The sequence below is a fragment of the Myxine glutinosa genome, chromosome 1, assembly GCF_964187855.1.
Source record: "Myxine glutinosa chromosome 1, kmMyxGlut1.1, whole genome shotgun sequence".
In the NCBI taxonomy this organism is placed as follows: domain Eukaryota; kingdom Metazoa; phylum Chordata; class Myxini; order Myxiniformes; family Myxinidae; genus Myxine; species Myxine glutinosa.
This window is the reverse complement of record NC_136261.1, coordinates 23,017,184-23,032,183: the sequence shown is the minus strand read 5'-3', so window position 1 is coordinate 23,032,183 and position 15,000 is coordinate 23,017,184. Positions and strand designations below refer to the sequence as shown.

Here is a 15,000-nt window from a genome sequence, read left to right as displayed (position 1 = left end):
ACAACAATTTCAAATTTCTAAAATCCTCAATTTTCATCTGATTCACTTGAAATTTGAATGGGATTTACATATCAGCTAACTGAATTCAACCACCAACTATTTTTGAGATTACCATGGGCCAAAAGGTCAACATAGGCCAAAGGTCAACAACAACTTCGAATTTCTAAAATCCTCAATTTTCATCTGATTCACTTGAAATTTGAATGGGATTTACATATCAGCCAACTGAATTCAACCACCAACTATTTTTGAGATTACCATGGGCCAAAAGGTCAACATAGGCCAAAGGTCAACAACAACTTCGAATTTCTAAAATCCTCAATTTTTATCTGATTCACTTGAAATTTGAATGGGATTTACATATCAGCCAACTGAATTCAACCACCAACTATTTTTGAGATTACCATGGGCCAAAAGGTCAACATACGCCAAAGGTCAACAACAACTTCGAATTTCTAAAATCCTCAATTTTCATCTGATTCACTTGAAATTTGAATGGGATTTACATATCAGTTAACTGAATTCAACCACCAACTATTTTTGAGATTACCATGGGCCAAAAGGTCAACATAGGCCAAAGGTCAACAACAACTTCGAATTTCTAAAATGCTCAATTTTCATCTGATTCACTTGGAATTTGAATGGGATTTACATATCAGTTAACTGAATTCAACCACCAACTATTTTTGAGATTACCATGGGCCAAAAGGTCAACATAGGCCAAAGGTCAACAACAACTTCGAATTTCTAAAATGCTCAATTTTCATCCGATTGACTTGAAATTTGAATAGGATTTTCATATCAGCCAACTGAATTCAACCACCAACTATTTTTTATGTCAAAAGGATGCACTACTGAATGCAATTCTACTTTATTCTGTTTTGACAAGTGCGTCACTCTGTGAGTGATTTTTCATTTATTTATTTTTCATATTACGCGTTGATGGCATTGTGACCTTGGGGATGAGGGATTTCAAACGATCGTGTCTTTGTCAAATTCTTCCTGAATTATTTACTTGATGCATTATTTATTAATGTTTTTGGTTTTATATCCTGTACTTTGCTTTAATTCACTCTTGGTCTATTTCCGGGTGACTTAAGCGGTGTAACGGGCGGCACAACACGAGGCGGTATATTGTATATTGTTACTGCGATTTGGCGTTTTGTCTGATAACATAAGTTGAAACAATTACATTGCAAAGAGGTTCATAAAATGATTTGAGGAGGAATAGCAAAGTCTAACACTGTTGTTACTGCAGAAAAAGAGGAAGGCGAATGTTATTCACCGGAAAAGGAAAATTAAGGAAGAGGAAGGTGTCTTTGTTTCTTAGTTTCTTTGCTTTTTCGCAGGAAGGGGCTCGTTTTGGATCGAAGGAGGGATAAAGACTGATCAGAAACGTCACGATGTCAAATAACACGATGAATACGACGGTGATGCGGCGTCTGGTGGAGCATCTGAAGGTGGAAGCGAGTCTCGACCGGATGAAGGCAAGATAAAGGCCCGTGTCGTGGTTTACACTGTGGCTGAGGCCTGTGGCTGTGTAGGATATTTTGCATGCAATACATTAATATCGGGCTTGTTTTCCATCACCAATTGGCTTGGAGAGTGCTCGCCAAATGGCTTAAGCACTCCAACGAACGGTTGATAAGGAACGGCTGGCTTGGCAAGCGATAGCTAGCTGCTCGGTAACTGAATAAACCGCAGACATTAAACTTAAAGAACCTCTCAAACTTAAAGTTAAACTTAAAGGCACTTCATAGACGCTTGGAAAGCACGACAGTTATAACAAGAAAGATCAGAGATTGCAGACCCTCGCTAGGACGTGTTTTTAAGGCTTTTGTGTTAAAACAAATATGGCATCCGAACCACGTGATCGATGACGTCAATTTTTTTTTCCACCAATTTATCCCTAGATTACGCAAATAAATTTCATCTTGATCGATGAAGTTTTCTGCTCGTTTTATGACGTCATAATGGAGGCACATTTGACATCATGATTAACATGTTATTCCCCATGGAGAGTTCTTTACAATGAGCCATGTCTCAATTTTTTCTATCCAGTGCTTTCGGAGATATAGAGGTGCAAAGTTTTTTGGTTTTTCCAAGATGGCGCCTGTACCATGTGACATATGACGTCATAATCGTCAATAAAAAATTATACAGGAGGAGATGCACCTATGGTGAAAATTTCCTGTTAGTCAGACCAACAGTTGTAGAGAAAAACATTTTTATTCTGTGCGGACAAACAGACAAACAGACTCGAATGCAATACCCTCTCCTCTGGCGAGGGTAACTAGAGCGGCACTCAGTAGAGAGAGAGAGAGAGACAGACAGACAGACACACACTGAGAGAGACAGAGACAGACACACGGAGAGAGACACAGAGAGAGACACAGACACACGGAGAGAGACAGAGAACACCTCCGCCAGACTGAACAGTTTGTTATGGGCTGGATCTGGATTCGGACCTGAACCAAAATCTAATCGGCTTCTTCTTGTCACCAAACCAACTCGTCCACCAAGTTTATTCATAACTCGTCCATAACTTTTTAAAATATGTTATACATCGCTTTTTGCCCGATCTCTCAATGGTGAAGAATCACTTCAACAATTAACTAAGTCTTGTACCTGAATCCATATTCAGATCTTCACCAAAATCGAATCGAATCGTCCTTGTCAGACACCCAACCTGTCCACCAAGTTTCGTCCGAATCCGTCCACAACTTTTTGAGATATCTTGCTATGTATCGTTTTGACCCTATCTCCCAATGGTGAAGAACCACTTTAAAAATTCTAGTAGCCGGATCAGAATACGGATCTTCACCAAAATTTAATCGTTTCGTCCTTGTCATATACACTACAGATCTGCCAAATTTCGTCTGAATCGGTCCACAACGTTTTGAGATATTTTGTTCACAAGCAGACAGGGGTGAAAACATAACCTCCATCCACCTTTGGTGGCGAATGTAATTATCACACAGAAGGATTGTACGATGAGCGATGTAACATGGTTGTCACGAAAAAATTCTGGATAGGGGTGGGGAGGACGCAAAGTTGAGCGGGCGGTGTAGACACTGAGGTGAATATGATGGTATTGTTGCGGATTTGAGAATCCTGTGTTTTTTTTTGTGTAAATATCGCCCTCTAAGTAGTGTAATGATTCCTTGTAAATATCTCTGTTTTGTGTGTAAAGGTCAAAGGTCGTCCTCTTAGTTAGTCCATATACATGCACGTAGGCCACCATATACCCTTCTAAATAGTTATTTCCTTATTATGTGTATTAGTTTAAGGCTGTGTTTCCCATTAGTTGACTCTGCATTGTATCAAATTGAAATAAGGTAGAATCCCCTGTCAAGTGCATAGCCTCCATTGCCAACTGCATTGCCACCATTGAACACGCGGCCAGCTCGGAGAAGAAAGGCGTGTCTCCGCCCCTCGTCATCGGAAGGAGGAGTGAGCCAGCCCCGATCAACCAACCAAGCACGAGGGGTTTGGCTTGAGAGGGCGGAGAGAGAACGATCGGGGAGGTTCGCAAAGATTTGAGGGTGTGGCCTATATAACCCGTCACGCGACGCCCCCACCGCAGATGCGTCAGAGAGTTGGCAGTCCATCAGTGGAGGAAGAGCAGTCCACCAGTTGAGTTCAGACTTCAGTGGAGGAGGAGCAGAGAAGTGCGTAAGAGTCCACCGAGAGTGGAGTTGAGCCCAGTGGAGGAAGAGCAGTCCACCAAGAGTGGAGTTGAGCCCAGTGGAGGAGGAGCAGCAGCATGGAGCTGAACCACCGCAGCTTTGATCTTTGAACCAACCGGAGCTGAACCAACCGCAGTTTTGACCACCGCAGCTTTGAGCGTTGACAGCGGTTTCGGCTACAAAGCGACGCCGCCGTGCGAACACGCCTGAGGAGGGGCGGCGGCTGCTCACTCCCGGCCCGACCATTCTCCTGCTCCAGCTGAACCTTCCTCTCCTTCCTGCCATTCCTGTCATCATCCCCGTGTAAGTCTAACTGTCGTCTGTTTTGTGTGTCTTGTCCTGGGGTATAAGGTAAGCCTGTATAGATAAGCTAGAAATTGCACTGTGTCTTCTGGTCCTTCCATCCTTCTGTAAATTATTTTCGTTTCTTTCCTTCTCCTTGGTTACTTTTGACTTGTACATAATTAGTTAGTAATAAATTATATTTGTTCTTCCTTACCTTCTGGTTTCCTCACATCCGTTCGTCCTTGTCTTTTCCCAATTGATACCTGTGGCACGATTTGGCCAACGTTCAGAATCGGGTCTAGTTCTGTTAATGGTTCGAGCCGCGGGCTGCCATCCGCTCGGCAAATAACATCCTGTCCACGGCCTTGAACGAGGTTGCTCACCTGTCTCCCCAGGAGGGAGCTGAGCAGCTTCAGGAGCGGAGACGGCCAGTGAAGATAGAAGGGGGACTAACCCCCCCCCCCCCCCTAAGGGGAGTGCTGTACTCCGTTTCCGTAACAGTATTATAGCCATTTGCAGTTTGGTTCAGCTTCCAGCAATTTTAATGTGCTGCATTGGAACTACAAGCGTGACTCGGCGCGCTCCACGCGCCTCACCACACGTCGTTTCAGAGGGGGAGGCATCTTTGACCATTTCGGTGTCTTTTGGGTTTCATTGTGTTTTGGGTCTTCAGGGACATTTGGGTCTTCAGGGTCTTTTGGATCCTCTGGGCCTTTAAGGGTATTTTGGGTCTTTGAGATGTTTTGGGTCTTTGGTGTCTTCAGAGGCTTTTGGATCTTAAGGGTCTTCGGTGTCTTTTGGGTCTTTTGGGTCTTAAGGTTATTTTGGTTCTTCTTGGTCTTTAAGGTGTTGGTGTTGGGCTAGCAGCTAGGGTGCCAGCTTAGGATCCTAGGATCCTGGGTTCGAATCCCGGTCGATCGCTGAATTAACGCCAGGGGGGTTGACTCAGCCTGTCATCCTTCCGAGGTCGGCTAATTGAGTACTAGTTCACTGGTAATTCCCTACTTGTCGTAAAAAAAAAAGGCGACAAAAAGGGTTGGCGGCAGGAAGGGCATCCGGCCGTAAAACATTGCTTCAAAAAAAGGGGACCAAAAAACAACAACAACCAAGGTCCCTGAAAAAGGCCAACCCCCGCTTGCGAGGAAAAAAATGGCCTCTAAAGGTGTTTTTTTTTTTTTTTTTGGTCTTTAAGGGTCTTTGGGTCTTCAGGGTCTTTTTGGTCTTCAGGGTATTTTTGGGTCTTCGGGGTCTTTTGGGTCTTCGGGGTGCTTTGGGTCTTCGGGGTGTTTTTGGTCTTCGGGGTGTTTTTGGTCTTCGGGGTGTTTTTGGTCTTCGGGGTGTTTTTGGTCTTCGGGGTGTTTTGGCTCTCCGGGGTGTTTTGGGTCTCCGAGGTGTTTTGGGTCTCCGGGCGGGGTGTTTTGGGTCTCCGGGCGAGGTGTTTTGGGTCTCCGGGCGGGGTGTTTTGGGTCTCCGGGCGGGGTGTTTTGGGTCTCCGGGCGGGGTGTTTTGGGTCTCCGGGCGGGGTGTTTTGGGTCTCCAGGCGGGGTGTTCTGGGTCTCCGGGGTGTTTTGGGTATTCAGGGTCTTTGGGTATTCAGGGTCTTTTTGAGGCTCAGGGCCTTGAAGGATATTTTGGGTCTTTGGGGTCTTCAGGGTATTTCGGGTCTTCAGGGGTCTTGGTGGTCTGAAGGGTCTTGGGGGAATTAAAGGGTCATCAAAGGTCTGAGGGGTCTCAGCAGTCTTAACACAATTAAGAGGGCTAATTAAGAGGGTTTCGTCGCATATAAACATACATACATAGTGACATAACGACAAACATAACCATATATGTTTGCTCTATTATAATAAGATATTCTCTTTGCAAGGCATTGTTTATAATTTATACGATAAGAGAGCCATTTGTTTGTGTGTGTGTCGCCATTAAAGGGTCATCAAAGGTCTGAGGGGTCTCAGCAGTCTTAACACAATTAAGAGGGCTAATTAAGAGGGTTTCGTCGCATATAAACATACATACATAGTGACATAACGACAAACATAACCATATATGTTTGCTCTATTATAATAAGATATTCTCTTTGCAAGGCATTGTTTATAATTTATACGATAAGAGAGCCATTTGTTTGTGTGTGTGTCGCCATTTTTCTGAGATGGCTGAACGAATCTACGTCAAACTACGAATCTACGCCATTTGTTTGTGTGTGTGTCGCCATTAAAGGGTCATCAAAGGTCTGAGGGGTCTCAGCAGTCTTAACACAATTAAGAGGGCTAATTAAGAGGGTTTCGTCGCATATAAACATACATACATAGTGACATAACGACAAACATAACCATATATGTTTGCTCTATTATAATAAGATATTCTCTTTGCAAGGCATTGTTTATAATTTATACGATAAGAGAGCCATTTGTTTGTGTGTGTGTCGCCATTTTTCTGAGATGGCTGAACGAATCTACGTCAAACTTTCAGAGGTTCATCAGTGTGTGTTTTCGACAAAAATAATAATAATAATAATTTGAAAATAAAAGTTAGATTTTTTTGGGCATTTATTTTTTTAATCGCGCTATCGTGATTAACAACAGTTATATTCAAATGCACGTACACATAAATAAATAGAAAAACAATTACCAGACATTTGAATAAAAACAAACCTCTCCCGAAAACAGTCGAAGTTGGTGGTATGTCCTCATCTTCTTCCTCAACGTCGCCATATTTATGGATCGGATTCAAACTTTACCCAAAAACATCACAACGTCCCCTTACCCCCTTCCACTGAACCTGAAAATGAATATAATTTAAACACACAGGTATAAATGTAAAGTATGAATACACAAGACTTTTATTGTCATAAAACCAAAGTACTGTATTATATCATACAAGTGGGGTCACCCGTGGGAATCCCACGGGCATGGACGTGTGTGACATTTCGACATATTGAGTTAGATGCTGCACCTGCACATTCAGTTTCACACAATGGTTACTACCATTTTATCAGATGCTCAAATTATGTAATCTACACAATGTATTTACTTCTGATAACATGTGAATACATGTGCGTGCACACATACACACATATACACATACACACACACATGTATGCACACACACGTACACACACATATATGCACACACACGTACACCCACACTCATATACACGCACATACATACACACACACATGTACACCCACACACATACACATACACACAAACACATCTCGTTTTTTTATTTATGTTCCTCACAATTCTGTCTCTCTCTTCTTCACAGACACACACACACACAGTCACACATACATATATGTATATTGTATATATATATATATATATATATATATATATTTATATATATATATACACAGTAATACCCCCGCCTACGTCATTAATTGGTTCCATAAGCCGTGACGTAACTCGGTTTTTGACGTAAACCGGGTGGAATGCCTTTTAGCTCTTTCACGAGCCTCGATCTTGTATACAAAAAAAAAAAAAAAAGCCTTAAAAAAGCCTTAAAATGAAGACAAACACCGTAAAACTAGAGTAAGTAACTCGTGAAAGTATATAACTATCGCTAAACCTTAAAGAACACTACAAACACATTTTAGTCATATTTTTTAATGAGTAATGAACATAATTAATAAATGAATTTGTAAAGAATAATAAATAAAATTAATAAGATTATGTTATTCACCTTAAACATGGCGTCTCTTCTGAACACAAAAAACACATTTTAGCAGTCTTAGCCGGCGGCGCTTTTTCAGTGACGTATACGAGAATACGTTCCCTATCATGAATGATGGTCGATACCGTCGACCGTGGCAGCCCTAAGGCATAGACCTTATCTATCGCGAATCGGTAAATATCAACAGAGGGCGCTCCACCGCAAAGCATGATGGGATCGAAAAGGGGGCAAAGGTAAACACGAACCCAGAAGACGAAGCGTCTGTCTACGATCGACGCTGTGTTTACGGAAAGGAAGATGGCTAATGTGAAAGAAATTCAGCGTTTTTTGGCATTAAAATCCAGCGATTTAAAGAAATATTTGAGGGAAAGGGGGGTTCCCATTGGAGAAGAGAAACAACCTGCTTATGCAAGAACAGTTCCTGAATGCTGAAACCTTGATCGGCCATACAAATATCGCCGGGCTGGAACTTGTCTACAAAGTTCGTCATCTTTACAATTTTTTGTCCGACGTGTTTCCTCCTGTAGGTTTGGAAATGTATGAAATTGTTCCGCTAGGTGTAATACCAACAAGGCACTTGAGAGAAGGTCTTGACTTATATTGGCTGTACACCTGCGAACAAAACTTGGGAGACGGTGCTTTGTCCTAATCCAAAGCGAAATACGAGGTCCTCGTCGCGAAGATTAAGCCGAAGCTTCATGAGTGTCATGAGTAGTTGATCCTCTAAAGATTGAGATCGCTTAACTCCGAGTTTTGAAGTATTGTTTATTTGCCAGGTCTTGTCTTCCATTGATAAAAATTTCCCCTTGTAATAATGAAGGTTCTGTGCATGAGGGGATACTTCTGCTCATAACCACTTAAACAGGTCATAACTAGGTAAACCTGTATAAAGTTTCACAAGTTAATCACAGTTTGCTATGTCCAAAACAGTAAGTTTCTTGTTACATACTGCAATGGCGGCTTTCAGTTTTGCGACGGTGTCCTTGGCTTGCAAATACTGGCTCATGAGCTGATCACAGTTCACAGTTAATTTGTCACAGTAAAAAAGTCCTAAAAGTAGTTTAAAGTTGTAAGGATCACGTAGTGTGTCAATGTAAACAAGCAGTCTGTCAAAGTGACAGCGACCGCCGGCGGCGCTATTGCCCCTTTCCGATCCCATGACACATTGCGGTTCCGATTCGCGATTAGGTCTATGCGCTATCACCAACACTTTTTCACCTTTTTCATACCTTTTAATCAGATTTAACTTATCTTCCATCGTAACCACATTACGCTTGGAAACACTAGCATTATCCTTCTTAGGACCCATGGCTAACACAGCCAAAGTAAAGGAATACTGTACGTCGCCTCTGTTTTGAATGAGAACCAGCAATTGCGCGTACTGTACGTACATTTTTATATTTTAATGTGCTTTTTATTGTATTTTAAATTGTTTTTTAGCTTTTATTGTTAATTTATGTACTATTTTATTGATTTTAAATATATTTTTAAGGAATTTTTTTTTTTCAAGTCCGTAGGAGTGACGTAAAGTCGCACATAATGACGTTCGCTGAACTGAAATTTACTCTAGAGGAGTGGCGTAAAGTCGGATTTGATGTAGGTTGAAATGGCATAAAACGGGGTATGACTGTATATACAGACTTGGCATTTAATATGGAATATTTTTTTTGTGGGGGTGAACTTACTTTTCAAGATGACTTAGAACCAAAAGTTCATTGGAATTATGTTGAAATTATTCTAGATTTTGTTAATGTGACCTTTAAAAGAAACAAAAACCACATTTGACATTTCAAAGCAAATAAATTGATCCTTGAAAGTGATGTAAACTGATATCGAACTCAATTCACGGACAGTACTGTGTTAAACTTCTGTGCGTTTTCCAGAAGTATCTCTTTATTTTGCACATTAGCCAAAAAAAAATTCAACAAAAACAAAAGCTAAATTATGACTGGGATTACGGACAGTAAAATTACAGTTCAGTACTTCGTTTAACCCCCACCAGCATTCAGGAGAGCACGTACACGTCGAGGCATGCTGTTCACGAGATTTGCCAAGGTTTGGACAGGAATCGCTTGCCATGCAGTGACAATAGCCTGCTGCAATTCACGCACAGAGGTAGGCTGCTGGTCCAAGTTGTCGATTTGACGCGTTAATTCTGCCCACAAGTTCTCTATCGGATTCATATCTGGGGACATGGCAGGCCACTCCATATGCTCTACACCAGGGGTCGGCAACCTTTTTGACATGAAGTGCCAGTTTGAAATGTTCTTCTTAATTAGTGTGCCATATCAACATTAAGTTTAACATTAAGTTTAATTATGACACCACATCAATAAAATATTTCCAACAGACATGGAATTTTATTCCATCCATATAGGCTACATGCATAGCAACAACATTTTAAAGAAACATTTACCGAACATCTACCGAACCTGAACCGTTTCACTGCAATTCCTGTGGGAAATGTGAGCGGGAGGCCGTACCGTCAATCAAACTAAATAAGACAGGCCGCCTGTTACGAGAAAAACTACTACCCCCATTTTCATTATGACCACCCAATAAAAAAACTCAAAATAATGACGAGATTAATATTAAAACGCAGAAGGCAGCAGCCTGAATGATAACAAAGAGTGGAGATGCAGCCGCTGACCACCGGGTGTTAACGCACAGTCGCTCTTACAGCACCTCAGGTTGCCGCAAACGGCGTATCGGGAGGCACCAAGCCTGCATCTCCTGTTTTATATCTGCGATTATTATACAATTCGGAATAATGATGAGATTAATATTAAAACTCAGAAACCAGTCCGAATAATAATAATGAGTGGAGATGCAGCCTCGGACCATCTGCTGTGAACAACACCACTGTTCTTACAGCACATCCGGTTGCTGCGAATATTGTGTTTGAATGCGCCAGGCCGGCATCTCATGTTGTTCATCTTTGATTATTATTATTCCACTAAAACAATTTGGAATTGGATTGTTGACTCTGCTCTGATCCATCTACCTCATCACCCTGCACAATCACACCGGAATACTGTTATAGTGCAACACGCGCAACAGCCAATGGCTGTTCAAGAGGTGATTTGGCATGCAGCGGAGAGGGCACTGCTTTCGCCAGTGTGCCAATTATTACGCTGCCGCGTGCCAATGGTGGCACGCGTGCCTAAGGTTGCCGACCCCTGCTCTACACCATGGTCAGCAAGAAAGTGTTGGATCATGCGAGCACGATGATGCCGTGCATTGTCATCTTGGAAGACAAAGTTTCCTCGAAAGGCTGCACGAGCAAATGGAAGCAATGTTTCTTCCAGAATGACCCTGTACTTGAACTGGTTCAGGTTTCCATTCAGAACAACCAGGTCAGTTTTTCCCCCTGCATGAAAAGCAGCCAAAACGGTCACCCCACCACCTCCAGCTTGGACTCTTGACACTATACAATCTTCGTTGTGGGCTTCATGCACTTGTCTGCGCACTCGGATGCGGCCATCTTGACGATAGACCAGAAATCTAGACTTGTCACTGAAGGTCACGTGATTCCAGTGTCCTGGCTGCCATTGACGGTGCTCTCTGACCCACTGCAATCGGCGCTGGCTGTGTTGTCTGGTCAGGCGTGGCTTTCTCAGGGGACGCCTGGCACGATAGCTTGCTTGAACCAGTCGTTGGTTGACTAGCCTTCTGGATACAGGCACATTTGTCAGTTGCTGCCACTCAGCCCTAAGCCGATTAGCTGACTTGGTACGGCCATTGCAGACTAACCGGTGCAGCTGGCGATCATCTCTCCTTGTGGTTTTGCGTGGACGTCCTGGCCTCGGTATTAGAGTAGGGACACCTCTCTGAGCATTTCGTTTCAGGATCTTTGACACCTGACCTTGAGTGATGCCATACTGCCGAGCAATAGCACGCTGTTTCATGCCAGAATTTCGTAAAGCCACCACTCCATGACACACAGCATTGTCAAGTTGACGGACCATCTCCAGAGGAAGCAGCAATAACTTTTGTAGATGTGCAGCAGTTGTTTTCCACAACCCTTATTTACCCGATTGTGAAGCCAATCGTCAAATGTACCTGTCCTTACAATTTGTCACGCCACCTGTGATATAATCCTGTTATTGACTTCTTGCTGCGAAAGACAATCGGTGACATGGTTCTTTCAACAAAGACATCACCGAAGGGTAAAAGAAACTCACCAGATTGATATACTGAGTTCAGAAAGTAAACCCGTCAAGAAAAAAAAATATTCCATATTAAATGCCAAGTCTGTATATGTGTGTGTATATATATATATATGTATGTATGTATGTATGTATACATATATATATATATATATATATATATATATATAGATATATATTATATATATATATATATATATATATATATTATATATATATATATATATATATATATATATATATATATATATATATATATATATATATATATACATATATATATATATATATATATATATATATATATATATATATATATATATATATATATATATATATATATATATATATATGTATTGCTACGGTTTTGAGATGTGTAAAGTGAGCTTAATAAAGGTTAAAGGTTTGCCCCCCATAGATAGTCATGCGTGCAACATGTAGCCTCATTTGTAGTATAGTTGTCTTAGTATATGTGAGTTCTGTGTTGTGTAAAGCCAGGACGATAGGCCCTACTTCTACAAACCATTCCACGTCAATAGGCTCGATCCATTGCAGCTAAAAAGCCCTGGTTGTGTTGGGCGCGAGTTAACACGAGGTGGGCCTCGGAAGGTGGAGGAGGGTTGAGGTCGGCGCAGCAGCAGTGGGGACGGTAAGCATAAGCCGCCAATGAGAGCTCGAGGGTGGTGGCGTCGGCGTTGCGTCAGAGGGCGTGGTGAGAAAGGTCTGGTGAGTTCCAGAAGCTTCGCGGGGCGGGTCTATATAAGCCGATGTGAAAAGCCCTCAAGAGGACTTGCACCAGCAGCGCGAAGGACTTGCACCAGTAGCGCGAAGGACTTGCCGGGGGGAGAAGGACTCGCAGAGGCGCTTGGGTTGTGAACGAGTGCATGAGAAAACCCTTGTTAAGGACTTGAGGAGAGAACTCGCAGTATACCATTGTTGAACTTGACCCTCGCATGGGAACGCGCGCGCCAGGGAATAGAAGCAGAGGAGTTGGTCGTGAACATACGTGGGCGCAGCCAGGCGCGTTTGTAGCGAACAGCGCATATTCGGCCAAGCGAGTGAACGCGGCTGAATAACCGCCAGCCGTGCTAAGTCCGCCCTCTACCATTCGCCCCGAGATTACCCGTTTGTTCGAGCGACACGATACGAGTTCCTGCCTTCGCCTACCTCCATCTCCGCGGGACGTGCCAGGGACCGTGGAGAGCCGGACGGGGCCGATCCTGGACGACCACCGCGGCGCCTGGGGAACACCTGCTCATCTGCAATACCCCGTGTGAGTGAGATGGGCCCGTCGTCCCTGGGATAATTAGGACTGTCTAAGCTGCTCTGTGTCTCTTCCTCCAGTACTGTATATCCGGGCCATAATAATAAAATCTATCTGTTCTTTCTTTCTTTCTTCCTTATTCGATCGTCTTTGTGATTTCTCCATTGACTAAGCGTGGCACGAGTAAAACCGCTTGAATTGGGGTCCATTAATTATAACTGCGCGGATCACGTGTACGCAAACCGCTCGGCATATTACCATCACACGTTCATGCGAGGCTTATTTCCTCGCTTCCAGGGCAGCGCTAGTACATAGGTACGAGCGAATTTGGTCCCAAAACCCTATTTTGCGCTGTCCGGAAGGGACGTAATAGGTCTCGGGTCGTGCCAGGTCAGTAAAGACAAGGGGATTAATCCCCTCTTGATAAGGGGAGAAGGCTGGCGACAGATCCGCATCTATATATATAGTGAAACCTTGACTTACGAGTTTAATTCGTTCTGTGACCGAGCTCGTAACTCAATTTGCTCGTTTCTCAAATTAAATTTCCCCATTAAAATGAATTGAAATGCTATTAATCCGTTCCAGCCCCCCCAAAACCACACCAATTTTTTTTGAAATACTGTATATATATATATAGAAAATCTCGCGCTTTATATTTCACCTGTATGCAGCATACAAGTTGGCATGATGGCCTGGACTGGAGGTACGCACACTTGACTCTAAACTGTCCAGCCTGGGTTTGAATCCCGACCCAGCTATAACCTGTCATGTCGGTGTTTCACAGGCAGGGTGATTCATCAATGTGTGTACCGCTAAACTGGGCGCCCCGTTTGCGTCCCATTAGTTGTTGGATGTTAAGGATCTCACCGTGTCTTCCACAAAGAGAAGGCGAGCTATCGCCGGCACTCTGAACAAGTTGTGGCCTGGCATGCTCTTCTCCTCTGCCGTTGTATACGTCCTCCTCGGCATCTTTTTCCAGAAGAGCCCTGTCTCGTCACAGTTGAAGATTTGCTGGGGGATGTATCCTTCGGCTTCTATCAGTTCGGCAAAAGTTATAATAAAATCTTCAGCTGCCTTCACATCCGAGCTTGCTGCCTCACCATGCCTGACGACGGAGTGAATGCCGGTCCTCTTCTTAAAATTATCAAACCATCCCCGACTGGCTTTGAATGACTCTTCCGATGCCTCGTCCGTTGATGTTCCCGCCGTCTGCTGCACCAAATCCCCGTAAATGTCTCGGGCCTTCTCACACATGACGCTCTCGGTCATGGTATCTCCTGCGAGCTGCTTCTCCGTCAACCACACAAACAACAACTTCTCCATCTCTTCATGGACAGAGGTCCGGAGCTTTGAAATAATCGTAACGCCCTTGGCTGGCGTTATAGCCTTTATCAACTCCTTCTGCTTCAAAATCGTACATATCGTAGAAGTTCCGATGTCCATATGTTTTATACCTCTCCCACCGCCCCCTTCCCTTGCCCCCCCCCCCAAAAGCCCTCGCCCTCTCTCAGATCTCTCGATGTCTCCATGTCTCTCGGTCCCTGCTCTCAAATGTTGTGTTTGTGTCCTTCCCCCTCTCTCCCCATCTTGTCTACCGCTCCCGATGTTATATGTTTTATGTGTCGGTTTGTCTTTCTGTGTGATTAATGTTCGCTCTTTCACGAGCCTCGATCTTGTATACAAAACAAAACAAAACAAAACAACAAAAAAAAAAAAAACAAAAAAAAAAAAAAAAAAAAAAAAAAAAAAAAAAAAAAAAAAAAAAAAAAAAAAAAAAAAAAAAAAAAAAAAAAAAAAAAAAAAAAAAAAAAAAAAAAAAAAAAAAAAAAAAAAAAAAAAAAAAAAAAAAAAAAAAAAAAAAAAAAAAAGTCCTGCGATCGTACTGCCTCGCCAAGTCGACAACACGCACACCTCGCTCATGTT

At 42.8% G+C, this 15,000-nt stretch overlaps 1 protein-coding gene across 1 annotated transcript in view; it reads left to right on the top strand.

Moving 5' to 3' along the window:
- The first annotated feature begins 1,291 nt into the window (after positions 1 to 1,291).
- Positions 1,292 to 15,000, top strand: part of LOC137421838 (guanine nucleotide-binding protein G(I)/G(S)/G(O) subunit gamma-10) — a 32,821-nt gene continuing 19,112 nt past the window's right edge. Inside the window, exon 1 of the mRNA XM_068108295.2 lies at positions 1,292 to 1,487. Within this exon, the coding sequence (XP_067964396.1) occupies positions 1,404 to 1,487 (84 nt within the window). The 5' untranslated portion in view covers positions 1,292 to 1,403. The remainder of the gene's footprint in view (positions 1,488 to 15,000) is intronic.